The 26,913-nt window shown below is 36.4% G+C and overlaps 1 protein-coding gene across 4 annotated transcripts in view; it reads right to left on the bottom strand.

The window, feature by feature from the left end:
- Nucleotides 1–26,913, bottom strand: part of ERC2 (ELKS/RAB6-interacting/CAST family member 2) — a 974,163-nt gene that overhangs the window by 638,481 nt on the left and 308,769 nt on the right. For all 4 annotated transcript variants that reach the window (XM_057555674.1, XM_057555676.1, XM_057555675.1 and 1 more), the window contains exons 5-6: nt 25,411–25,566; nt 12,186–12,353 (exon numbers count right to left, since the gene is read on the bottom strand). In XM_057555674.1, coding sequence (XP_057411657.1) covers nt 12,186–12,353; nt 25,411–25,566 — 324 coding nt within the window. The remainder of the gene's footprint in view (nt 1–12,185; nt 12,354–25,410; nt 25,567–26,913) is intronic.

Genomic DNA, 26,913 nt, shown 5'->3' with positions numbered 1-26,913 from the left:
TTTCACTTTCCTTTAACTTTTTAGAGATTGCCTTTTTGGATTTAATTTTGCTTTATAATTACGTAAAATACTTACATGGTTCCAAAGTCAAATCTATAAAACAAACTATATTCAAAGAAGTCTAGGTTCTCTCCATGTTCACTCATTCTATTACCAAAAAAAAAAAACTTGTTTTTTAATATTATGGTTTGTCCATCATTTTCTTTAAACTATAAACAAATACGTACATTCATACATATATATTTGCATTCCCTCAATCTCTTAGGTAAACACTAGCATACCCTAAATACTTTTCACCACCCTCTTTTTATTTTTCACTTAACCAGATATCCTAGAGGTCACTCTATATCAGTATATACATGCTTCATCTTTTACAGAGCTACATAGTAATCCATTTGTAGATCACAGTGATTTATTCAGTAAGTCCCATCCCGGCAGACGTGTTGGTTGTTTCTAGTCTTTTACTATTACAGATGGTGTTGTAATGAAAAATCTTGGATATTTTGTATTTCTTTGGAATCCATTCCTAGAATTGGGATTGCTGAGTCAGAGGCAAACTTGTGTAATTTGCTAGATGTTGCCAAATTCCCCTCTGAAAGGGGATATACCATTTTGCATTCCTAACAGCAATGTTATTATAGGGCTAATTTTTCCCCACCAATAAGTAGCATACATTTCAAATCTTTGAAGTTTTGCCAATCTAATAAATAAAAAAAATATTTTTCAATGTAGTTTTAATATGCATTTCTCTGATCATGTATCAGGTTGAGCATCATAAATTAAGCACCATTCACATTTATTTTTCTGTGTATTATCTATATATCAAGCCCATTATTCTATAGGGTTGTTGGCCCTTTGGTTCTATAGGTTGTTGGCACTTAGGGTTCTTTTTAAAAACTTTATAAACCCTCTTTCTGCAGCATAACTAGCAAGTATATTGCCCAAATTATTTGCCTTTTACTCTATCTATGATAATTTTTGCCCTGCAAAAATTCTTTATTTGATATCATCAAACTTATCAATCCTATATATTATTGCTACCAGATCTTGATTCATAGTTAGGAAAGTTTTCCCCATAACTAAGTTACAGAAGGGTTAATCCATGTTTTCTCATAATACTAACATTAAAGCATCACCTAAGAATGGATATTTCCATTGCTACCATGATACAATATCTCATCTAATTCTCCCACTATATCTCCAATGATACCAAAGATCAACAATAGATTCAACAAATATTTTTGGAATTCCTATATTGTGCTAGGCACTGCTCTCAGAGCTCATATACTCCAGTAAATAAGCCAAAAGATCCTTTTCTTCAAGAAATTTATATTGTGATGAAGTTTTCCTTCCATAAAAATATTAGGTTAACAAAGGGTTAAAATAAATACTCAAGTGCATGCAGCACAGTAGTGAAAACCCCAGCTAGGCCACAATGTCCCTGAGGAACAAGATTCTATTTTTGTGTCCTATACAACCTGTATTAGAGACTTTATCCAAGAAAGTGACACTTGAAAATTTAAAGATCTGTAAATGAAAAGGGCTCCAAGCATTGAAACAAGTTCTCTTTCTGGTTAGTTGCTTTCATGGGCTTACTCAGAGGCCCTGTTATATACCCAAAGTTTCTATGGGGTTGCTCTGATAAGCAACCAACAGTCCACTAGATTGAATTCTCCATGAGTCAATCCTAGTGGATACTCAGGGACAAAAAGAACTACAAACAATTCTTAAACATTTTTGAATAATCATATTATGAGTGTAATATTGGCAACATTTATCTCTTATTTATTTCTGTATTCCTGGCACCTAGCACTACGCCTAACACACAGTAGGTACTTTATTTAGTAGGTTTATTTAATCTACTGGAGATCCAACAAAGAAGGTTACCAAAATGATGCTGTATACCTACCTTCCATACCTTAGTGCTATCTCTTCTAACACACACACACACACACACACACACACAGCAAAGAGCAAATATGATTCAATTTTTCCAAATTAAATCTTTAAAACTCATGTACATCTTTCCGCAAATGTACTTTTTAACTTTGGATGGGAGGGAGGTTGAAAGAGTTGACAAATCCTAAGGTCTAGATATCTGGCAGTCCCAAGCAGTTCTCCTAGATGTGCATTTCCCTTTTTCCTCAACTGCTCTCAGAAGAGCTGTCAAAGGTGGTCATCACTACGGAGAGAACCGACACTCTGACAACCAGCTTTGCTGGCACTAGGCTAAGAAGTCACACTCAGTAAATGAGGAGCTGGATCTTCTTTTTTCCTTCACATTTGACCAGATCTTAATGACAGAACTTACCATCTGTCCAGTTTCAAATTAACAACTGCCAAGTAGTATTTTAGAGGCCAAACATCATTCTGTTATAATAACAAGGGCTTAATAAATCACTCACATTGAAATTTTAAAGATAAAATAAAAAATAAATGCAAGAAAATAAATTTCACGCACTTCAAAAAAGAAATGCTGGCCACAAAAACAAACTGCTAGGGTTAAAATGATCCTCATCATCACAACTTATTACCTCAAGTTGTATTCTCTCTCCCTTTATTTTTTTTAATAAAATAAGAAGGGGGAAGTACATGTCTGTGTGGAATAAATATCTGTATTTAATTTAAACAGAATAAAGTTCATATGAAAATGGGTAAAAGATTCTTGCAGAAGCCCTGCAATTTAACTTCACTCTTTACATTTTGGTTTGATATGTAAATATACACATAAAGAAACCCAACCACAGTAAATGTTAGACTTTTTCCAGAGGAATGAAAGCAAGTATTACAAATGTGGGTCCAGTGTCAGGGAGAACATAATCACAACGTACACTGGTTATTTCCAAATGGTGCTCCCCAAAAGGAAAAAAATGAATGGAAGTACTTAATAAATTCTGTTTTCCATAAAATTCATACAAAAAAAAAAAAAAGAAAGACTGTGAGCTTGGAGGTCAGTGAGAGTTTTGTTGAATTTCCCTCCTCCTAAATTATGTCATCTCCTTTTCTAAAGTGGCAAGCCAGCTTCCCACAGACATGACAGAAATATATTCTTTTTTTTCCTGCAAACCATGGTAACACTTACCATGGACATGCACTCTCTCATAGATGACTAGCTAATTGGATGTTGTCACTTTCAGTTGCAGCTTAATATAGTATAGACAATGTCTTTTGCAAACAGAAGTAAAACCAAACAAAAGCACTAATGATCTACTTCTTTTCTCTCAAAGAATATGAAGGGCTCTGACTCCATATCTCTATACCCCAAAACAATGCATACAGATTATGAAGGGATTTAACGTAGAAATTAAAATGAATCAGTTATCTTAATTACATGTTTAGCTACACAGGTCAAATAATATCCCAACGAGCTCAAAAAGAAGGGCCAAATTCTTTTGTTTCACTAGAAAAATAAGTTCCTCAAAATAAGTTGACAATGGGCTAAGGATTGGAAAGTTTTTGATTAAAAAGGGATTTTTGTTGGAACACTTATAATGAGATTTGAGCTGCAGTAACAATATAAAATTGAAAGCAGAATTACATATAAAATGAGTACTGTAAAATATCATTATTTTAGTACAATGGAAAATAAGGTGTTTGTGGTTTTACTCTATAAATTCTGTGTTGTCTGCTCATATGTATTCTTTCTTGGCTGTCCTCGGAATAGCCATTCTGATTTCCGAGTCCTTCTGCACCAGCATTCATTTGTGGTGGGGGGAACCCAGACAATCAACATCTCCTAGGCACTACTTTTTTCCTCCGTTTTATTGGCTTTTCAGGACTAATTCCTGTCCATGCATCACACTGGTGTTCAGTTACACGGCAGACAATGAATTTTCCTAATCCATTTAGTGTGCTGACAGAGCCATGTTCACAATTTATAGAATTTCCTTTTAGACATCTACCTATTTCACAGTTCATTAAGATTCAAACTGAACACCTGTGTTTATGAAGTCAAAAGCAATTTTATACTAACAAGGTGTTAAATATGGCATTTTCTGAAAGCCTGAACAACAATAACAACAACAAAAGCACTAGACTCTGGCCCTATGGAATAAAATAATGTCTATAGCTACCTGTACCACCCTTAATAGGCCAAAAAAAAAAAGAAAAAAAAAATTGCAGCCAACAGCCATAACACATTTTAATTTCTCCACCACATGTCTTTCATGTTTTACCTTAGGAAAGCAAGAGTATGAAGCTGCCTTGCAAAGTTCACCCGGATATCTAAAATCTGCAAAAATCTTAGGAAGTAAAGCCTGGCCCCTTTAAACAATGCCTTCACTAGCTAGATACCAGGACATTTTCAGCATTCTGGGGCCCACAAAGTCTGACCCTGGCTCATTTTTATGTGACCCCAAAGTTTTCACATCATTAATAAAGAGAGAATCAAAACAAAGCCCACAGACATTAGGAGAGGGGAAAGTGTGTAGTTTGGCACTGCCAACGTACATACCCTCAAAATGAAAAGGGAAAAAAATAAAATGCACGTAGCAGAGGTGGTGACCCCTATAACGACTGTGTTTCCCAAGACTTTTTTTTCTACTGGTAATAAACTGTCTTGCAGACCTCCCAATTGTGGCCACCATGATAGTTACAGCTTTGCAGGTTTATGTCTTTTTCTTGCAGTTAAGAGTGTTATCAATAAAAATTTCCAATGATGCCTTTCCTGGTTAAATAAAAACATTTTAAAATGTGAAGCCAACGATGGGATTAGAATGGAAAAATACAAGTGACACCGGGATTTTGTTTTGTATATTTTTTCACCAACCCCCTTAATTTATTAATTTTAAAGACATTCCTTGCAAGTCTTAAAAGTGATACAATGCATCCTGATTTGGCACTGGGGAATTTTGACAGTCTTAAAAGTTGGTTTTGTCATATGCTACTAACTTTTTGAAAAAAAACCCCTCACTTTTAAATGCTGTGATTATGAAGGGCATAAAACAAAAGTCTATCTCAAAAAGGACACTTCATGGGCTTCCCTGGTGGCACAGTGGTTGAGAATCCACCTGCCAATGCAGGGGACATGGGTTCGAGCCCTGGTCCGGGAGGATCCCACGTGCCGCGGAGCAACTAAGCCCGTGCGCTACAACTACTGCGCCTGCGCTCTAGAGCCCACGAGCCACAACTACTGAGCCCATATGCCACAGCTACTGAAGCCCGTGCACCTAGAGCCTGTGCTCTACAACAAGAGAAGCCACCACAATGAGAAGCCCATGCACCATAATGAAGAACAGCCCCCGCTCACCGCAACTAGAGAAAGCCCGCGTGCAGCAACAAAACCCAATGCAGCCAAAAATAAATTAAAAAAAAAAAAAGGACACTTTAAATATTACCCTTTGAAGGCTGGAATAAAGTGATTAAAAAGGACTTTACTGCTTGCCAGTCAACCAAGGCAAGAGGTAAAAAGGAAAACTGAAATTATTGTTTTAAAGTAAAGGAAAACTCCTTGTAAATCCCACATTATGTACTGTGGCAAATATTATTTCCAGTCATTTAAAAAACTCCTTTGCTCAACATGTGTGAGTTCAGAAGAAAGAGTAGTTCCTTAAGTATCTGAATAGTTTGCAAAGCCCTATGTGAATGCATCTGGTCCCGCAGCCCCTGTAGGCCACAAAGCGTTCCCGACTCCTTGTCAGGGTGACTTTTTATATCCAAGAATCCCGGCCTCACCATGCAGTGGGGTAGAGGGCCCATCTCAATGAGAAACAAACCAAGAAACAAGGACTCATAAAACTTGTTCTTTTTCTCCACGTAACAACATTTTCATTGTCAAAAGCTTGGTTTTATGATTCATCTTGAAAACTGACAGCCCAACTTTGCTTTCTAGTTGTGTTATCACACTGAATCATCCATGACTCAGAGGAACAAAAAATGCTGCCACAGGCTCAGAAAACACCTCCTCCTCCACCAGTACCTTGCACAACCTCCCTGAAGAAGTGATCACCATCACTTCTGTTAAAAATGCATTTAATTTTTACATTACAAATGTACAGCATGTGTATCATAGGCCATTTAAAGATCACCTGAGTTTAACACAAAAAGAAAACACAGTAAGATACTGCTGTCCATTCTTTTACTTTTTTTCTACAAAGGGTGCATGCATGTTTGAATATGTATATATATACATATCACAAACATCTTTAAAGAAATAAAAACTAAATATTATACAATAAATTCTTCTTAATATACTAGAATTCTAGTCTTCATGAAAAATGGTACCCTCCCTAAAGTTTAGGTGACATCCTTCATTACTATGGCCACAGTGCCACTGTTATAGCCACAATGTTACTGTAAGAATTTACATCTCAGATTTATTCATTCTTATCCCTCTTCATAGCCAGTAGAGGGTTGTACCTAGCTAGTGACCATTCTTGAATCCCTAGTGAACCTCCCTGTTAAGAAAGAACTATAAAACCTGCCATAACCTTTGCCATGAAGATTAAATGAGATAATGTATGTCAGCTTCTTGACACAAAGAAAGCCCTCAGCCAGTAGGACTCTTATGAAAAGTGCTAGATTTCTAGTTAAGAGTTTAGAACTTGAGAACCCAAGCCCTGTTACTCACTGTTCTGTGACCTTGAGCAAGATACACATCCTCTCTGAACCTCTATTTCCTCGTCTTAAAAAAAAAAACGGTCAACAATACCAAATTCACAAGTTGTAAGTCAAGTTTAAAATAATGTATTGCATGGAAAACACTTAGCCACAGTTCCTGGAAATCAATATAGCTGCCATGTCTTGTGCTCAGTAGACATTTGGGCAATAAAATTAAATTAATAAGTCCAAGACCAACAGCTTCTGAGATTATGGGTCCCACCTTGTCCAGCACCTTGCACATCATAGATGCTCAATAAAATATTATCAAATGATACCTTGCTTGTTTAGACAAGTTGAGGGAAGGGTCTGTCTAAAGTATAGCTGACTGAAGCATTTCTAACTAGATGCAGTAACTCCTGAAATAATCTGTAAGCCTATAAATACCATTCCCTTTCTCAAGGAGAGCCAGGTTGCTTGAATGTAGGCTCAAAGAGGATCAGTTTTAATCAAAACATAAAATCTTAACATTATCAGAGTAATCACCTTAGCAATATTAGCCTTAAATTATAAGAGGTACAAATAGACCTTTTTTTAAAATTTAATTTATTTTCGGCTGTGTTGGGTCTTCGCTGCTGTGCGCAGGCTTTCTCTAGTTGTGGCGAGCGGGGGCTACTCTTCGTTGCGGTGCACGGGCTTCTCACTGGGGTGGCTTCTCTTGTTGCGGAGCACGGGCTCTAGGCGCATGGGCCTCAGTAGTTGTGGCACACAGGCTCAGTAGTTGTGGTGCCTGGGCTTAGTTGCTCCGCGGCATGTGGGATCTTCCTGGACCAGGGCTCAAACCCGTGTCCCCTACATTGGCAGGCAGATTCTTAACTACTGCACCACCAGGGAAGTCCCTAAATAGATATTTCATACAGCTTGCATACTCTAGTCCTCAAAAGAGCTAAACATTTAGTTCTATCTTCTTTCTTTCCTTTACTTATCTGCCTTTAAACAACCAAAGAAAGATGAAGTCCAATTAAGACCTTGTGTGGAATTGTTACTAACCAGTGATAATGAACTCACTGAGTGTTTATGGTACTGTGATCAGTTCTCTATCATATATCCACATACCCAATATAATGTTGACTGGATGAAGGCAGGAACCATATCTGGCACATAGTAGTCATTTAAAAAATATATGTTGAATGAAAAATGCATGAAATCTAGAGGGCAAGGATCTTTAATGTGAAACTCTTGGAAATGCTTCAGGGTATCTGTAAACTACCTGAGAGCATATACGTTATTGCACATGAATATAAGTATGTATGTGCCGAGGTGAATTTTCTGGGAACTGAGCCAATAGATCGCATGAGATTTTCTTATATTGATTACATTTAAAAAACAAAACCAAAAATGTTCTGGACCCTTACTATGGAGCTGCCACTAACCTAACCTGCATGTGTTGCCTCTCGCCTTCATGAATACAAAACCCCTACATTCTTTAATTAACATGTTGTCAAGTGTTTTTTCTTAGACAAGTAGAATGTTTCCCTAACCGATTTGGAACAGAAATGAGTATAAAAGCAGCATCATATACCACTGTCACATAACATATCTTCCAGAATACAAAAAGAGATGTCATGCCTGGCAGTTCAGAAATCATGCTGGGCTGGGGTAAAGTGTACTCGCAAGAAAACAGAAATAAATCTTTTAATTTGGAGCTAGAACAAAATAGATGGCACTTTTGTAGTATCTTCATTTCTCTGCATCGTTCTAGTACATAAAAAAGTGACTCAGTTGAAATATAAAAGTCTGAGCTCAGTAAAAGCAGACACCAAAGATTCAAAGGAGACCCACAAAGGTAGACCCATAAGAAGAGAAGTGAGGTAGAGTATTCCCCAAACATCCTGATATACAATAGTAATAACAATCACAACAATGATAATAATCAACGCAATTTATAGCTAAAACCCTTTAGTAGAATCAAAGCACTTTTCATATAGATGCATCAGGCTGGTACAATGACTGCTGTTTTACAGATCAAGACATGGAGGTTCAGAAATGTAAGTCTTGTTCACGTCATAGTGATTAAATGGGGAGGCTAAGGCATGTCCACACATCTCCCGCTTCTAAATGCTGTGTTTCTCATATCATATTTTACTTCAGATGATAAAATAATAGCTAGGCCTTTCTTCTTTCTGATTTCTGGATATGTTGCTAATTATTCATTGAAATCCATAAAAGTCAAGGTGCTGAAGTCTATTTATTATTATCTCTACTCACATGAAATTAATGTGTTGGCGGATAAGGGTAAATTGGTACGTGGGAAACATCAAGGGAAGTAGCAAAATAAGATACTTGGCCTTACGGTCCTTTGAAGCTATTTTAAAAAGTAAAATGTTATGTTAAGAGCTATGTGGTGTCTGCGTGTGTGTGTGTGTGTGTAATTATTATTCCATTGATTTATTGCACACATGTCAAAGAGCATCTGGGCATCTGTACGAGTTAAAACAAACCTACCCAGGAGCCAAGCCACATAGCCACAAACCCAGACAACTTGCCACCCCCCTCACCCCAGCCTTCAACCTACTACCTCCCAAACGCAAATTCTGTGGTGGCAAAAGCCTTCCTTGCAGAGATTAACCGTTGAGTCAGTGACATCTGTCATTTTTACCATATTCTAAAAGAGTTGCCAAAGATAGTTGACAGCACAGATTTTCCAGAGAAACCAGTAGGGATCTTTCCATTCTAGAGAGAGTTCTCTTCTGTTTTAGCAAGAGCGTTCAGCAATGACTCAGGAATCTAATTGGAAGGAGCTATCACATGTAACCTCTTCTAAGGATGAAAACAGTATCTTTCACATGAACGTAAATTCAGTTCTTTCACTGTAGGGCACAATGAAACATAACATATCTTACCTACTGAATACTCACCCATTAACCCACATTAGGTAGGGAGACTCTTATTTCCCTGTTTTTCCAAGAAGCAGGAAAATCACTTCAATGTATTTTACCCTGCTGCCAAAAATCCCTTGCCTATGATCCAACAATTAGAGCCAATTTCAACCTAAATTGCTTCCTCCATGAGATGGATATCATTAGATAACGCTCTTCACTTCCATTTACAAAGATTTTAAAAGAAGAAAAAAAGGCAAAAGAAAATTCCTTGGATATTTCCAGCTGATAAAATCATTAATCTCACAATCCCAACTTCAAAGCAGAAAAGCAGAGAATCATCTCACTTTCTCTGCACATGGAGAGTAATTTTTTCTACTTCAAAGTGCTGTCTCTTTATTGGGTCATTTTAATTATTGAACATGGGATGGAAGCTATCCACATAATTTCACCTCTGTCTCTTTCATGAAATATGTGCAGGTCTAATTTGGACTACACTAATTCGAGAGAGGTAAAAAACAGGGGAAAGAATAAGAAAAGGGAAAGAGGCCACAGAATACAGCACTCATCAGTACAAGTGAGAGGTAGTAAGCTTTTCCAAGCTGACTTTTCTCATTCTTTCCTTCTGGAGAGAAACTATCAAGAAGCCTGACTACCTGTTTGGGCAATACCTCAGCAGACTGCCTTGCTTCTCAAATTTCCTTCTACCCAATACACAGCAACACAATTACAGCAACTTTATTAGTAATGTTGGTATGATTGCCAACTTAAGACAACTGTGAGTACAATCTGCTGCAGTGTGAATGACCACTTTGAAGAAAAACTTGTGCTCTAGAATGGAGGTCAGCAAATTTGGCCCTGTTCAGAGTAAGCCTGTTAGAGAAAGGACAAGCCAGGCATTCCAATTCCCACTCAAGCCTCTTCCCAGGAAATCACAATGCCACAGGTGGCAAACTTTTTCTGTAAAGGGCCAGAGAGTAAATAGTTTCAGCTTTTCAGCCTTACAGTCTCTGTTGCTACTAAATCCTGCTTTGGTAGCACAAAAGCAGCCAAAGACAACACATAGATGAAAGGGTGTAACCATAAACTTAAATAAGTTTAACTTTAAAGTTAACTTATTTAACGTTAAATAAGTTTAAAGTTAAACTCATTTATAGTTAAATAAGTTTAAAGTTAAATAAGTTTAAATATTAAAAAGTCTAATAAAACTTTATTTACAAAAGCAGGCAGAGGGCAGGATTTGTCCCAACAAGCCATAGCTTTCCACCCGTATTCTAGACAAGTCCTACATGGTAGAAATGGTCTATAGTTGTGCTGTCCCATACACTAGTCTCTAGCCACATGTGACTATTAAATACATGAAATGTGGCCAGTGTGACTAAGAAGCTCCATTTTCAATTTAACTGAATTTTAATTAATCTAAATTTGAATAGCCACATGTGCCTAGTGGCGACAGTATTAGCACAGTTCTAGATACTATTCACTGCTGCCTCCTCAAAGGAAATACAAGCCAACCTCCAATTTATGGCATAGTTTGCATTTATGCCTTAAAAAATAAAATATCCATGCTTCTACATTCACAATGGAACTATACACAACTGAAAATGATATCTCTTAAATGTAAAATATCTACATCATTGAAGCCAAAATGACAGTTTTGATTCGAAGCAATCAATTAACTGCCTATATTGGCCAATCAAGTGCATAGACCTATCAGGTCCATGCCAAGACCTATCCAACCTGGAACCTGTTTCCTTTCTCCTCTGGGCATTGTCCTGCACCTTGACTGAGGGCACAGACCTACTAACTGGCATGGCCCCATTAACTCCTACAGAAAATCCAAACCTACCCACAGACCCAAAAATGCATACATGCGAAGACATGGCTCCAAGAACACAAGAGAGAACATGCAACTCAATTAGACTGCCTTCTCCTAAAGTAATCCACGTAACACACTGCCTCAACACAAAAATCAGGGAGATTCACAGCATTCTTTTTGCTATTGGCCCCATTTAATAATTTATTTTCTGGCAACTGTTTCATTTACATAATAACTAGCTTGTGCTTTGCATTTCTTAGCAATGAGATATAATCCAACGAGAAGAAGAAAATAGGATAGCAACATGTATTTGGGTTTTTTTCTTAGTATGAATAAGAAATAACAAACCACATTTCATTTAAGAAACTAACACAATATCAACTTTCTTCAATGGGTAAAAGAATCTTGAAAATTGAGGATACTCCTTAGGATGTGAGCAACCCAAGGGTGCCAGGAGGGGGCCCTACACAGATACACAGTAAAGTAAGGTAGGCGACATCCTGACACTTTTATGATTTTTGATAAAATGAAACCGTTTCAGATCCAATCATTTATCTATGGTTCCCAACTGTGAACAAACTCTGAAAAATGAAAAAAAAAAAAAAATCCAAGTGTGAAGCAAGCTCCTTTGGTGGCACAACCTAACACGAACCAACAGAAGGCTCCTTATACAGTCTTTATTTACTCTACTTTAGTGTAAGAAAAATTTTTTCTGCAGAAATATCCATATGTTTGCTTATGCGATGTTGCTGCAACCCCACTGGGAGTGTTATACAATCTATGATACATGCAATGGATCTGACCTTTCCCAAATCCCCAAGATATCTGATATCCAAGATGTATCTGGCCCCAAGGATTTAGATAAGGGATCTTGAAAAGAAAGCTGTTCAGATAGGATATTTTCTATCAACTCAATGTCTGCTGCCCGGAATCCTGAAACAGTGCCTTACCTCGGTCTGAAGGATGGCAGCCCTCTGTTCTTTGGCAGTAAGCGACTCTTTAAGCACTTCAATGTGTTGCTTGCAATCTGAATTCTGATTGCTAAGAGTTTCAAGCTTTGTTTGTAAGGCAAGAAGTTCTGACTCCTTCTTTGAAAGCTCCTGCTTCAGCTGATCAATCTGTGAAAAATGAAATTACAAAAAATTAGAGCCGCAGCTCCTACTCTTTACATTTGAGAACGACTTAATTTTCAAGAACCAGTGATCATTCATCCAACAAGGCAGACCATGAGTTTGTTTAAAAATATGGCCTTGAGAATCACTCAGTCTTAGGGGTCTGGGGAGGCTCTTTAAAGGTGACTCAGAGTAGAAAATAGGAAAGGTAAGGTCAGCAGCCTGCCTTCTACCTTCCACACCACTGAGAACCAAGGTTTACAGTGGAATGAAGACTTCCTGGCCAAACCTACAACTCATCCAAGAAACTGCAAAGTCTACTGACCATGGTCCTCAGAAGTGTCAACAGGGAGCTGACAAAGGTAATTACCCAAGACAGAACCTGGACCTTCTCTGCTACTCCACAATGGAAATGATCATTCAAGGGCATCATTTGACAGAAGAGAATCCTCACCCCAAAAAAAGTAAGCATTGAGGGATTTTTTTCTTACATTAAATACTAAAAAGACACGAACAGGGCTTCCCTGGTGGTGCAGTGGTTGAGAATCTGCCTGCCAATGCAGGGGACACGGGTTCGAGCCCTGGTCTGGGAAGATCCCACATGCCGCGGAGCGACTAGGCCCGTGAGCCACAATTGCTGAGCCTGCGCGTCTGGAGCCTGTGCTCCGCAACAAGAGAGGCCGCGATAGTGAGAGGTCCGCGCACCGCGATGACGAGTGGCCCCCACTTGCCGCAACTAGAGAAAGCCCTCGCACAGAAATGAAGACCCAACACAGCCATAAATAAATTAATTAATTAAATTAAATTAAAAAAAAGACACGAACATAAAATACATATAACATAGAAAAATAATACAAGAAACATCTATCATTTAATTCACCAAAAGGATCATTAGAATTACCCATATCCCAACCCATTTCTATCTCCTTCTCTCCCACTTTGGAAATAGCTACCACCCTAAATTTTGTGTTTGTCCTTTTCTTGCTTGTCTTTTAGGCTCACCATATATTTATTACATCTGTAAATAATACACTATTTAGTTTTACATGGTTTTTAACTTTATTTGCACTGTGTATTTTTTTTAGCACTTTGCTTTTTTCTACTCAATCTTACGTCCTAGAGATTATATCAAGTTATTGCATGTGCAATTTGTTCATTTTCATTGAAGTACAGTATTCCATTGTAAGACTTCATTAAAATTTGTCTATTCTGCTGTTGATATACATTTGGGTTTGCTTCCAGGGTTTTTTGCTATTACAAAAAGTGCTATTCTGAATATCATCTGGTACACAAAGTAAAAATCACCTAGGAGTTAAATTGCTGGACCACATAGTACGCACATCTTCAATTTCACCAGATAACACCAAAGTGTTTTCTAAAGCAGTTATATTAATTTTCATGGTCACAAGCAGTGTGTAAATGTATCAATCACTCCATGCCTTTGACAATATCATATGTCACTGGCCTTTCACATTTTTGCCAGTCTCGTAGGAGTTGTGGTCGATGATCTCCAAAAACGACCGCCACCAATTTCCTCCTACTTGTACACACATGCCGCTCCTCACAACTAGAGGAGGAATCTGTTCACCATCCTCTTGAACCTGGGCTGGGCTGTGACTTGCTCCAACCAGCTAAATGCAGCATGTGTCATATGCCTGTTCTAGCCCTGGCCTGTAGGAGGACTGGCAGCTTCAGCTTCCTCCCACTGGAAGCCAACCACCAAGACAGGAGTCCAACCACCCTGCGACCACCAGGCTGCGAGGAAGCCCATACCAGCCCATGGTCAAGCCATTCAGAAAGACACAGAGGCCTGGTGGAAACTGTGGCTCCTCTGTCTTGTTCTTGGTCTTAAAGGGAAGAATTGCAATGTTTCATCATTAAGTTCGATGTTTGCTTTAGCTTTTTATAGGTACTCTTAAGTTTTAGAAAGTTCCCTTTTATTACAACTTTGCCAAGAGTTGTTTTTTTTTAATCATTAAGGAATGTTTAATATTATCAAACATTTTTTCTGCATCTCATGATTTATCACATTTTTCACCTTTAATATGTTATAATAAATTATATTAATGGAGTTTAAAAATATTACTCTCCCTTTGCATTACTATGAACAATTTCACTTCATCATGATGTAGTATATTTTTTATATGTTACTGGATTCACCTTGCGAATATTTTATCAGAATCTTTTCTATGTTTATGGGTAAGATTGATTTGTAATTTTCCTATCTTGTAGCTTTCCCTTGTCAGGTTTTAGTATCAATTTAGCCTTCCAAATAAAGTAGGGAGTGTTCCTTCTTTTAATGTGTTCTGAAATGGTTTATGTAAAATTGCAAATTTTTTCCCATTAATGTTCATTAGAAACCACCAGAAAAACTATCCAGAGCTGGTATTTTCTTTCTCCAAAGACCATTACTTACTTCATCCATCTTTAATGATTATGGGAATATTCATATTTCTAATTATGAGAATCAATTTTGAGAAGTTGTTTTTCATTTAAAATTTTTTCACTTCATCTAAATTTTCACCTTTATTGGCAGGAAGTTTTCATAAAACCCATTTATCTTTTGATATCTATGGCATCTATGATTATCTTTTTTTTCATTCCTAATAGTCTTTTCACTCTCTTTTTCTTGATGAATCTCAGCAGAAGCATGTCCCATTAAATAACCTCTTCAAAGAGCCAATTTTGGTTCTGTTGATCATCCAACATTTTTATTTTCTATTTCATTAATTTTTGCTCTCCTTTTTAAATTATTTTCTTCTTACTACTTTCCTTGGATTTATTCTATTTTCTCTTCCTAACTTTAAGTTGGAATCTAATCTCACTAATTTTCATACTTTTTTCTTTCCATGTATAAGCCTTCAGAACATAAATTTTCCTGTCAGTATCATTTTAGCTCACTCTCCCTAGTTTGATATGTAATATTGACAGTATTGTTCAGTCTTAAATATTTTCCAATCTCCATTATGATTTATTTCTTGACCCATGAATAATTTAGAAGTATGTTTCTTAATCTCCAAATATATAGATGTTTCCTAGTTACCTCTGTGGTTTTTATTTCTTACTTGCTTTGTGAACAGAGAACATGGTCTGTTCTATACTAATAATTTGAAATTTGGTGTATCTTGCTTAATGCACAGTATGTGCTCAGTTATCATAAATGTACTCTGTTTACTGTGTGCTTGAAAAGAATATGGATCCAACAATTGTTGGGTGCGATATTCTGTATTATGTGCATGACATTGGATAACACTTTTAATTGGGTAGTTTAAGTCTTCTGTATTTTGATCTTTTAATGTGTTTCATCTGTTGACTACTTGAGAGTGGGTTAAAACCATCCACTGTAATGGTGAAATAATCAATTCCTCCTTGTAGCTCTGCAAATTTTTCAGCTCTCAAATGGTTTCTTTGCCTCAAAGTCTACAACAGCTTTCTTATGATTGGTATTTGGTTAGTGCGTTTTTTTTTCATTTTCGGTGTATCTTTAATCTTATATTGGAGAAGTTTCTTGTAAATAGCATATACCCAGATTCTTTTATCCTATCTTATAAAATTAGTGGAGCATTCATTATCATTGTGGATACATGTGAATTTATTTCAACCATCTTTGTGTTTTCTATATATGCTACCATTTCTATTTCTTCTCTTTTCTTTCTTGCTTTGTTTTGAATGACTTTTTTTCTCATTCTATTTTTTTGCCTCTACTCTTTTAAAAGTTATATTTTTATACTTATTTAATGTGTTTGTTTTATTTATTTCTAACTGTTAGGGTATTACCCTAGAAATCACAGCAGGCTTACATTTATCTAAGTCTAAAGTCAATCTACGCTGATCTTCTTTCTGAATAATATAAGGATCTTGAGACACTTTAAGTCCAGTCACCATCATCTTGACATTCACATTATTGTCATCATATATTTTAGCTCTTTCCTGTTTTTTCACTCATCATTTTTTTTTTTTACAGTCCATGTTTGTTTAGATTTACCCCCACATTTGTCACTATCTTTGTTCATTATTCATTCTTTCATCTCAGATATTCCTTTAGGAATCTCCTTGTGCCTGAAATGCATCAGTTAAAATTTCCTTTGGTGGCAAACTCAATTTTGGTCTAAAAATATCTCAACTTTACTCTTTTTTTATGAATATTGTTGCTGACTATTAAAAGTAATTTTCTAGGTTAAGAGAGATGTTCTCTCAGCACATTGAGCATATTATTCCCCCTTCTGCCTAACAGAAGCTATTAAGAAGTCAAGCTCTCACTCCAAATTCATTTCTTTAAAGGTAATGGGGCTTTTTTCCACTAGTTGCCTTTTTTAACAGCTTTATTGAAATATAATTTATATGCCACACAATTCACCTGCTTAAAGCATACAGGTGATTGTTTTTAGTATATTTACAAAATTGTGCAGCCATCATAAGCAAATTTTAGAACCTTTTCATCATCTCAATATGAAACTTTGTAACTATTAGAAGTCACTCTCCTTTCCTCACCCCCTATGCCCAAGTCCTAGGCAACCAATAATCTACTTTGTCTCTATGGATTGGCCCTTTCTGGGAATTTCATATAAATGGACTCTCACAATATATGTACTTTGTGACTGGCTTTTTTCACATAGCACATTTCAAGGTTCATCCATGTTGTACCAAGTATCAGTACTTCATTGTTTTTTATGGCTGAATATATTTCACTGTATGAAGATGCCATATTGTTTCTATCCATTCATCACATGGTGGACACTTAGGTTGTTTCCATGTTTTGGCTACTATGAATAATGCTGGTAAGAACATTCATGTGCAAGTCTGTGGAGGCATATGTTTTTATTTCTCTTGGGTATAAACATAGGTGTGGAATTGCTAGGCCACATGGTAACTATATGCTTAGCTTTTTGAAGAATTTCTGAACTGATTTCCAAAGTGACTATACCATTTTGTATCCCCACTAGAAACACAAGGGTTCGAATTTCTTCATACTCTCACCAACACTTGTTATTATCTGTCTTTTTACTTATCACCATTCCAGTGAGCATGAAGTGGTATCTCGTTATGGTTTTGATTTCTCTAATGATTAAGATGCTATCAAACATCTTTTCATACACTTATTAGCCATTCATATACCTCCTTTGGACAAATGTTCTGCTTTTTAAGACTTTTTCTTTGCCTCTAAGATTTTATGGCTTTATTTTTATGCAAATAGATTTCATTTTATTTATATCCTATTTGGGGTATTTTGAGATTCCTGAATTTGTGGACTGATACCTGTCATCAGTTTTGGAAAATTCTCAGCTTTCATCTCTTCAAATATGGCTTCTGAATAGTGACTGTCCCTACACTCCATCTCTCTTTCTCTGGAGAATTCAGATTAGACTTGTGCTACAGCTTCTTATTCTATCTTCTATGTATCTTATCTTCCATGTATTTCATCTTTTTATCTTTTAATTTCTTCTGCCCTGTTTTCTAGTTTATTAAATTTCTCTTCTGCTATGACCACTCCACAGTTAAACCTATTTATGAAACTTTTAAATTTCCATTTTTATATTTTCCCATTTCTAGACATTTTATTTGGTTCTTTTTAAATTTGCTTGGTCTTGCCCTTTATTCATATTTTCAACTCCTTTTATATTTTAAACATATTAAACATATTTATTTCACAGTGTTTGCCTTAAAATTTCAATTTCTGAACTCCTTGCTCTCTGGTTCTGCTGTTTATTCTTTCTACTGGCTTTCACTTATGGTGGCTTGCTTTCTTGCAGGTTTTGTAATTTTTAAAAATTTTTTACTCATATGTTTTGGAACTTTATCTGGAGAAAACCACTGAGGTCTAAGGTGAATATGTGGTCCTTGAGCGCGTTTGTCTCTGCCAATACCTGGGGCACAACCAAGCAAAGGCCCCTTTAAACTAAATTCGATACTTAAAAGTTTTTGGATCACCTCACACTGCACATCTGTGTAAGAGCCAGCTGTGGTTATGGATTCTCAAAGCTAGTTTTTTCACCTTTCTCTTGGCTCAAAGTTTTAAAATAGATAAATAAATAATTTTCCCTGGAACCCCTTAGTCTAGGTGGGAGGAGAATAGAGTGGGGAGTTTATTTTTACTTTATCCCTGCACTAAGAGTGTAGCTGTCTGGGATCCTAGCTTTATGTGGTAGTTGGATTCCTATTTGACTCCCCATCTTGAGCAGACTCAGGCTTCTGTCACTTTCCTTTAGTGTCCCTGTGACTGTGAAAACTAAAGTTCAAGTTCACCTGTCTAGCAAATGCCAACAAGGAGACAGAATCAGTGCTCTACTTATCACTCCAGCCTCCTGCCTTGGCTTAATTTTGGCCCTTCAGATTCTTTCTAACTTGAAAGTTCATAAGTACATTTTAAATTGTATGTTTTTAAACTCTATTTGATCCAGCATTTTTGTTTTCAACAACTAAAACTAGCTAAATAAGAAGCAAGCTACTGACAATAACTACTGAGCATGAACAGAGTGGCATGCTTAAAAAGAACTGAGACCTCTCATCTTCAGAAGTTTTCAGGGTACAGCATTTACTAGAAAGATTGATATGGAATCCCATTTGCAGGGAGAAATCAGACTAGATCGGGGGACAAATAGGTTTCATCTTGCTTGCCAAATCTACAGGTTTGGTAATGGCTGGCCAGAAGTCAGTCTTGAGAAGGATTCTGAGTATGCTAAAAGGTTCACTGAAAAAGAATTGTGATAGATTATCAACATGCTTTGGGTATGTGTGACCAGGTGGTGGCACTGCTCAGGTCTGTGCAATCCATGAAATACATTATTTCTTTATAATTTAACAAATCATGAATCTATGATTTTTAGCCAGAACAAAATAAGTCCTCTCCTCACCCCTCTCTTTATCTCTCTCACACAAGAACAGAATATAAATAAAATGAGGGAAAATCAGGATTAGGATTACAGAAAATTATAATATAAATGAAATCCGTTGTGGTCAGCACTCTTCTCAGGGGGTAGAGCCCCGGATCATATGCAGTTGTAGTTGACAGCACCGTATATAGTTGATTCCACATATGAAACTGATTTATCTGAAAATAAAGCTAAAAAAACTTTCAACTCTACATGCCTTAACAAAGATGATGTTTATAGTAAAAACAAACAAACAAACAAACCTGTTTTGTGCTAACTTCTACAAATTATCAGAGTAGAAACTTCATGTGGGAGTAGGGTACTGAGAGAGGAATTTGAATGAAATTAACATCAATGGAATGGTATTTAATAGGAAGGACGACATGGCAGGGTCTAGATACACCTACTTCATTCAATAAAAATAGATTGATATAATGATAAAATTATCTCAGTCTATAAATATTGAATAGGCAGTTGCTTTAAATAGCTTTCAGGCTATCACTGCCATGAGGTAAATTTTAAATAAATATTTTATGCAGACAATAACAGAAAAAGGCTTTTCTAAGGGGAACATAGTTACAGGGTAAAAAATATTCTTCCATAAAAATATGCCTTTGGCTTCTTTTATAACCATAAACTCAATAAAAATGGAAAGTGACGCAATCTAACACACATGAGAACTGAGGCTGGGGAAGGTCTGTCTCCGTGATGGCAAGAAGAAAAGCCTATCGGAATTACATCACATGGTTTATATGAAGTCCATGTGGACATCAGGCACACTTCATCTCGTCTGAAAATTCCTCCACCACTTATGCCTGTGACACAACTTACACCCTGAAAAAACTACTTTGCCAAAGAAAACAGCTTCTTTTTCACTGCAGATATGGCCCTCATGTCTAGAAAGTGATATGCTTATTATCATGCAGTTTGGGTTGTGAGGTTTGTAATCCATCAGAGGTTAATAAGAAAATGTGTTACATATTCAGAATAAAGGGGGAGATCTAAGACAGCAGAGTGGCATCTTTGGCAAACTCTGAAAACAGAGGGAGTGGCTAATGTAGAAGTACTGGGATCAGTAGATGAAAAATGTGTGACACTAGGAACAAAGCCTTGTATAGAACAGGGGATGCCATCACTCCTTCCCTACTAGAAAAACAATTATTTATATGGTACATTCCATTCTTAAAGTCTTAACAGTGCTCCTGAAGGTAACTCATGCTTTCCACTGCCTCTTAGATTTTGCCCTCACAGTCTGATTCCTCTATGCCTTGGGAGTAGGGGGTAGAAACTGGAGTTTCGAACAGGGGAGAGTTGCACAGCTAGGAAGGTCTCCCAGAGTCTCAGTGCTCAGGGACAACGTGCATGTGCCAAAGAGCTTGCAAGATGCACGGATTTCAATCCTGGCTGACTATGTCTGGTATCCCTGCCTTTGCACAAGCTGAGATTCCAAACTCTGCTTTTACATTTTTTGCAATTCACCTTCCACTATTCCAAAAATGTTATGTCATGTTTATTCTATGATGTCATATTTATAAAAGCAATTTAGGTCTTCACTGCTACTTAATTTAATCACAAAGCTTTCAAGAGGACCTACCAGTCCCAGCCATCTGCTCAGCATCAAACTGGAGGCGCATGCCATTTCACATGGCTACTTAAAATACTTTCTTTCCCTCCAGCTACATTCTTTATTCATTTTAATAATTAATGCAAGCAGCACTCCCTTTTCATACCACAACATTGTTTCCATGTCAAATTTTCATTGAAACATTTAAAATTATCTATTTCAACTTATTTCTATTTCTGAAAATGAGTCTGTACATAAGAATTATTATTATTAGCTGCCTTTATTATCTATTTGGAGCAAATAGTTGCATATTGAGATTGAGATTGATTGAGATCATGCCCTGTTAATGAAGAGGAATCAAATGCTGAGTCAATTTTATCACCAATGGGTCATAAAAATAATTTTCAGCTAAAACTTCAAAAATATAAGCAAATGAGAACATAGATATTATAGGAGCTATTTTTTATGATTAGGTTGAATTTTTAAACCTTTTTTCAATTTAAAAAAATAATAAGCTTCCAAGTAATCATGATAGAAAACATTTAGACCTCTATTAAAGAAATGCTCAGATTAAAGAGCACCTCCAAGCCTGGCACCTTTATAAACAGTGATCAGCCTGAAGGTGCCTCTCCAAAGGACCTGGTGAAAGAAAAGTTCTCTGGGGCACTCAAAAGCTTTCTATGTATTCACTACAAGCAGCAAGAAGAAGTAACAATATTTAGCTGCAAATTCAGGTTTGGTTTCCAAAGAGTTCCACTGCCCTTCTTGTGCAGCATTTCATAAGAATTTCTGAAACGTTCGTCTACCATGACCCTTCGAGTCTTTATGAACTATTAAAACAACAGTTTCTAAAGTCAACTGTCCCTGCCTCAAACCTAGCATTTTCTGCCAGACAGGATCCGAAGTCACCTTATGATTTCCATTTCTATCACTGCTTCAGTAAACCCAATGAGTTTAACAACTACATTTCCATTTCCCATGTATGTTTTAGAGCCTCTAAATTTTTGCAATTTAAATCTAGTATTTCTTTTCTCTTTTGGAAAAGCCTATCATTTCATATAGACTTAAGTTCTTCCTACTTCCTTATCTGTGTGGAGTTGGGGGTGGAATGGTATTTTCACTTATCCTTCTAGGTTTGCTCAGACATTGATTTGAGTTTGCATTCTTCACCAGACCTGTCAATGTAGTCTTACCAATCTGATTATTTAGACAAAAAAAACGCTAACACTAAACTTACACAACTTGCATTACTCCAGCCAGAAATGGACTCTCCTCCCATCAAATCTTCAGGGTAGTATTTTGAGTACATTTCTTACCTTCCCAACTAAGTGGTCAGTATTGGGAAATAGGAAATACTTTAAACGTGCACCACTTTTAGTGCCCCTTTGGGGACCACAGAGCTAAAAATCCAATATTGAAAGCTTTATCCATATAACTCTGAACAAACAAAAGAATTCAAGAGACTCCAATGGTGACACTAAACAGTGTTCTTGTCAATGTGTGTAACCAACTATTGTAAAAATTAACTCCTCGGATATGTGTGATGATGTTGACAAGCAACATATTCCTATAAGCTTTGTAGAAAAGTTATCCAAATAGGCTAAAATGGACCATGAACTATGAGAGCAATCCAATTTTAGAGGATATCAGTCTATGCCTCTAAAATTTAACAAGTTCCATGATAAATTATTTACCCGACTAGAATCAGTTCACACAGCCTAAGGGATCTCACAAAGCACAAAACACAAGCACTCAGGACTAAATGCTTAGCAATAACTACGTCTTAATAGACTTGCTCAACCATACCCAGGCTTAAATAAGGAATCACACTACCCTCTCAAAAGTAGGAAAGGTAAGAAAAAAAAGCAACTGAAGTAATGATACGAGGTATAAGCAATAAATGTTACAGCTCAATCCAATAAAAACATTCTTTCAATGGAGAAAATATTAAAAACTAACTCTTGGGCTTCCCTGGTGGCGCAGTGGTTGAGAATCTGCCTGCCAATGCAGGGGACACGGGTTCGAGCCCTGGTCTGGGAGGATCCCACATGCCGCGGAGCAGCTAGGCCCGTGAGCCACAACTACTGAGCCTGCGCGTCTGGAGCCTGTGCCCCGCAACAAGAGAGGCCGAGACAGTGAGAGGCCCGCGCACCGCGATGAAGAGTGGCCCCCGCTTGCCACAACTAGAGAAAGCCCTCGCATAGAAACGAAGACCCAACACAGCCAAAATAAATAAATAAATAAATAAATAAATAAATAAATAAATAAATAAATAAAATCCAGCCATTCATATTAAAAAAAAAAAAAAAAAAACTAACTCTTACTAGTACTTTTTAGGTAATGTTCTTATCAGTCTATAAGGGATATCTGCATGATATTATAAGAAATCATTTTTATTTGTATTTCTTAGAAATCCATTTTTTCCCTGTTAGTCAAGTTAAATATAACATTTATATTACTATTATTATAATAATTATTATTATATTTGGTTATATGGCTTCAATAATAATGGATATTGTTATTAGCTACTTTTTTGAGCCAGGTGCTTTAACTACATTATTTCATTTAACACTTTGAGTCACCCTCTAAGATTTACATTGTTGCCCCCACTTTACAGAAGAGGAAAATGTGGCTGAGTGACTTAAGTCACTCCTCAAGGCCATGGGGCTAAAGGGCAGGCTAGAGATTTGCCAGAGTCTGCGTTAGTCTTCAGCTTGCACTCTTTTCACCTAACTCTATTTCTCTCCTCAAACATCCTTCTGACCTAACCACTTTGGGAACCCTTGAAAGTAACTAACCATTAAACGTTAAAACTAGCTCAAGGATTGAGAAGACTATGGGCTAATAAAGGTCATGACTTGCTTGCTGAAGACCATATACATGTTTTATTCACCTGGGCACAATCTATGGTGAGGGGCAGAGTTAACAAATTTCATTGCCTTTTCAGTTGTAGAAGTGGCTTGAACTATCTCCCACGGCTGAATGACAGGACAGGGTGGGGAGGAAAAGTTTCAGCCAAAACAATAATTTCCCCCAAACTTCATGCGTTCACTCATATCTGTGCATCTGGTCTTCATTCCTAGAGTGATCTGGTCATTGTCTGCAGGCCACCTTACTACTGTGCTTGCTGCACATCAGCTCAACTCTCTGTGAGGGAAGGACTGCAATAAAGAAACCAAAAGGGAGGACTGAGCAGGGAAACCTGTTCTCCATTTTGTGGCCATCCCTGAAAGGAAGGGGTTATATTCAAATACACTGGACATTCTTCTTATCTCTGCTCCTTGATATAAATTTTTAGTCACAATCTCAACTTCAACTTACAGATGGAAGCTGGCAGAAGTAAGCATAGTCTTTTGTTTTTGTTTTTTTCCTAGAGAAACACACACACACACACATACAAACACACACAGTGAAGCAGACGCTAGATATTATTTCCGCTCTATAATTTTGAAAACTCTCTGCAATGACTATGCATGTATTTCACAACTGATAAAAATCGTAACCATCATTTAAGCATTTTTCCTCTCAACTCCCACTGCTTTCTCACAGAAGTCTGCATCACTCTTAACTCTGTAGTATTTTATAAAGCAACAAACAGTAGTAAAACCTAGAACAAGAACAGGGGTATTTAAGAGCAAGTGGTAGAAAAAAAATAAGAAAAAAAAAATTTTAACTGGTGTGATTATTGTCTTCAGAAAGAAAATAGCTTAAATAGAGGAATAAATAAAAGCATCTCAAAGTCTCAAAAGGCCTATTAGGCTGTTCGCAAATTTAATAATTATGCATATATAAAAATAATAGATTTTCAGATGATTGGTCCATTTGCAATCTAAGGTTTCATTTTGAAAAATACAAGCCAAATTCTTTAAAACTGGCAATACTGATATAAAATAATGGAACAGATTACTCTAACAATATTTCATAAATATTCCACACCAACAGATAACAGTAATAATAACAACACTCTCAACAACAATGCCTGACATTTATTGAATGCGTTTTAGAGATCACTCAAGGGACTAAGTGCTTTAAATGCATAATCTCCTGGAATTGTCAAAGCAACCCAACAATGAAGGTATTTTCTTTTTCTTATCCATATTTCATGGATGAAGAAACTGAGGATTACAGAGGTTGAATAATTTCAGCACTGGGACTCAAAATCAGTTCTGTCTTAAATACTACATTAAAACCAAAATGTCTTCATACCATTGAAATCAGTTAAACTGGCTTCCAAGATCAACAACTTTGAAGACAATCACCTTCCAGGGATGGGCCAAAAATTGGTCAATGATTGAAATTTTTAAAAATAGCAAACTTATGAAAACTCAAAAAATTTGGAAGAGAGAGGACTATTAAAAATAAATGTTAATTTCCATGAAAGAGGGACACCAAACAACTCATTAGGAAATCCTGAACCCCTCAGTAAGTAGAAATTCTACCAAAAGCTTTCCCTGGTTTCTTTCTGGAATCCATGCTTCTGAACTAAAAATCTTCTTCATTCTTCTTTATTGTCCATATATTTCATATATCACATAAAGCAGATTATGTGGGCATTTGGGGAAAGCATGTATTTAAACCATAACTTTCCAGTCACACTAAGAATATAAAAGTTTATAATTGTGGACCATACCTTGGTTTTCATGAACTTGGAGTGACTTTTGTAAACCTCTATTTGTTTTATCTCTTCTTCGCGGTCCTCAGTGTTCAGCACACCATTGGCTTTTAACATCTGGATCTCATCCTCAAGATCCCTTATGTTTCGCTCCAATGAAGCGATTTTTGTGTCCTGTTGGTAAAAAAAAAAAAAAAAAAAAAAGAAAAGAGAAAGAAAATTGTTTTTTTAATATTATCAAAACAGAATTTCAGAAAGCAGTTTCAGTAGTAATACATTAATCATGGTGTAGACATAGCCCTGAATTCAGAACAATTTATTTTTTTCACTTCTGAAGATCACTTGTGAGATTTTTTTAAGCTCCTAATAAACAGCATATGTCAATACAATACAGAGAGTTACCTAGATATGTTTGTCTCATATCTGGGAATCAAATTACCAAAGCAATAGTGATAAAAGTGATCTAAAGTGTTAGAAAACAAAAACGTCATTTAAATAGATGAATTTGTAATTTCAGATATAGTTTACCAGTGTATATTTTTGAGTCTACTTGCAAATACAAAAATGGTTTGTTCATGTGTGTATTCTGTGGCTGGTTTTATAAGGCATGCTTGGAATTTGACTGTGAAAGAGAAGGAAATTAAAATCTACTAATGGGGGAAAGGATTCTCATCTAAAATACAGACATAAGTGAAATTAAATAACTGAATCAGACTTAGTATGACTGATACACTAAATATTGAAAATTTATAGCAACTGGAAATAATATATCACATCATGATTTATTTGGCAAGCAGTCAGCTGACTGCGTGACAAAAAGCATTACTACCTTGAAGGGCATTTCTAACCCATTGATTTACAGAGTTAAAAAACTAGAAATATTACACTGAAATGTGGGATTAATTGAGGAAAAACCATAGAGAATTTTTTTTAAAAAGGAAATGACAGACTCCAAACACAAGATAGAGCGTAATAAGAAATGATGCATTAGAAAGTAGAGAAGAGAGAACTCTTATAGAGGAAAAAAACATTTCTTCAAACCTCAGGTATTAGACTCAAATCAGTCCTTGGAATGAAACACACTGAAAGTTTGACTTCAAGTTTCCTGACTGTCACCATCTACCTGACATTTTATTGCGCAGATTCAAGGAGCTTATATTACATTTGTAATTGAAATTTAATAAAAAATGAGCCACCAATGCATTTTTTTTTTTACCAATTCATTTTTTAGAATCTAAAAGACTAAGAGTTCCAGAAGTAAAGACAATGAATGGGGCATTCTATTTATAACAACTCATAGAAAAAGCTTTTCAACAAATATGTCTGTCCTGATTTTGTGGCTATTTTCTATTTTATTTTCCTATATTATATGCCCAATGGCATGTTTCCTGTGGCAACATGATAATCATTATTATTATCATTGACATCGCCATCACTGTTAAAAGAGAAAAAGTGAGAAGCAGCAACAGCTGCTTATCGAGCTCCACTGTGTGTCCATACCTGGGTGCTCTAAGTGCTGAA

This window comes from Balaenoptera acutorostrata, chromosome 10, assembly GCF_949987535.1.
Source record: "Balaenoptera acutorostrata chromosome 10, mBalAcu1.1, whole genome shotgun sequence".
Lineage (NCBI taxonomy): Eukaryota > Metazoa > Chordata > Mammalia > Artiodactyla > Balaenopteridae > Balaenoptera > Balaenoptera acutorostrata.
The sequence above is the reverse complement of the archived record's forward strand: the minus strand, read 5'-3'. Positions and strand labels throughout refer to the sequence as shown.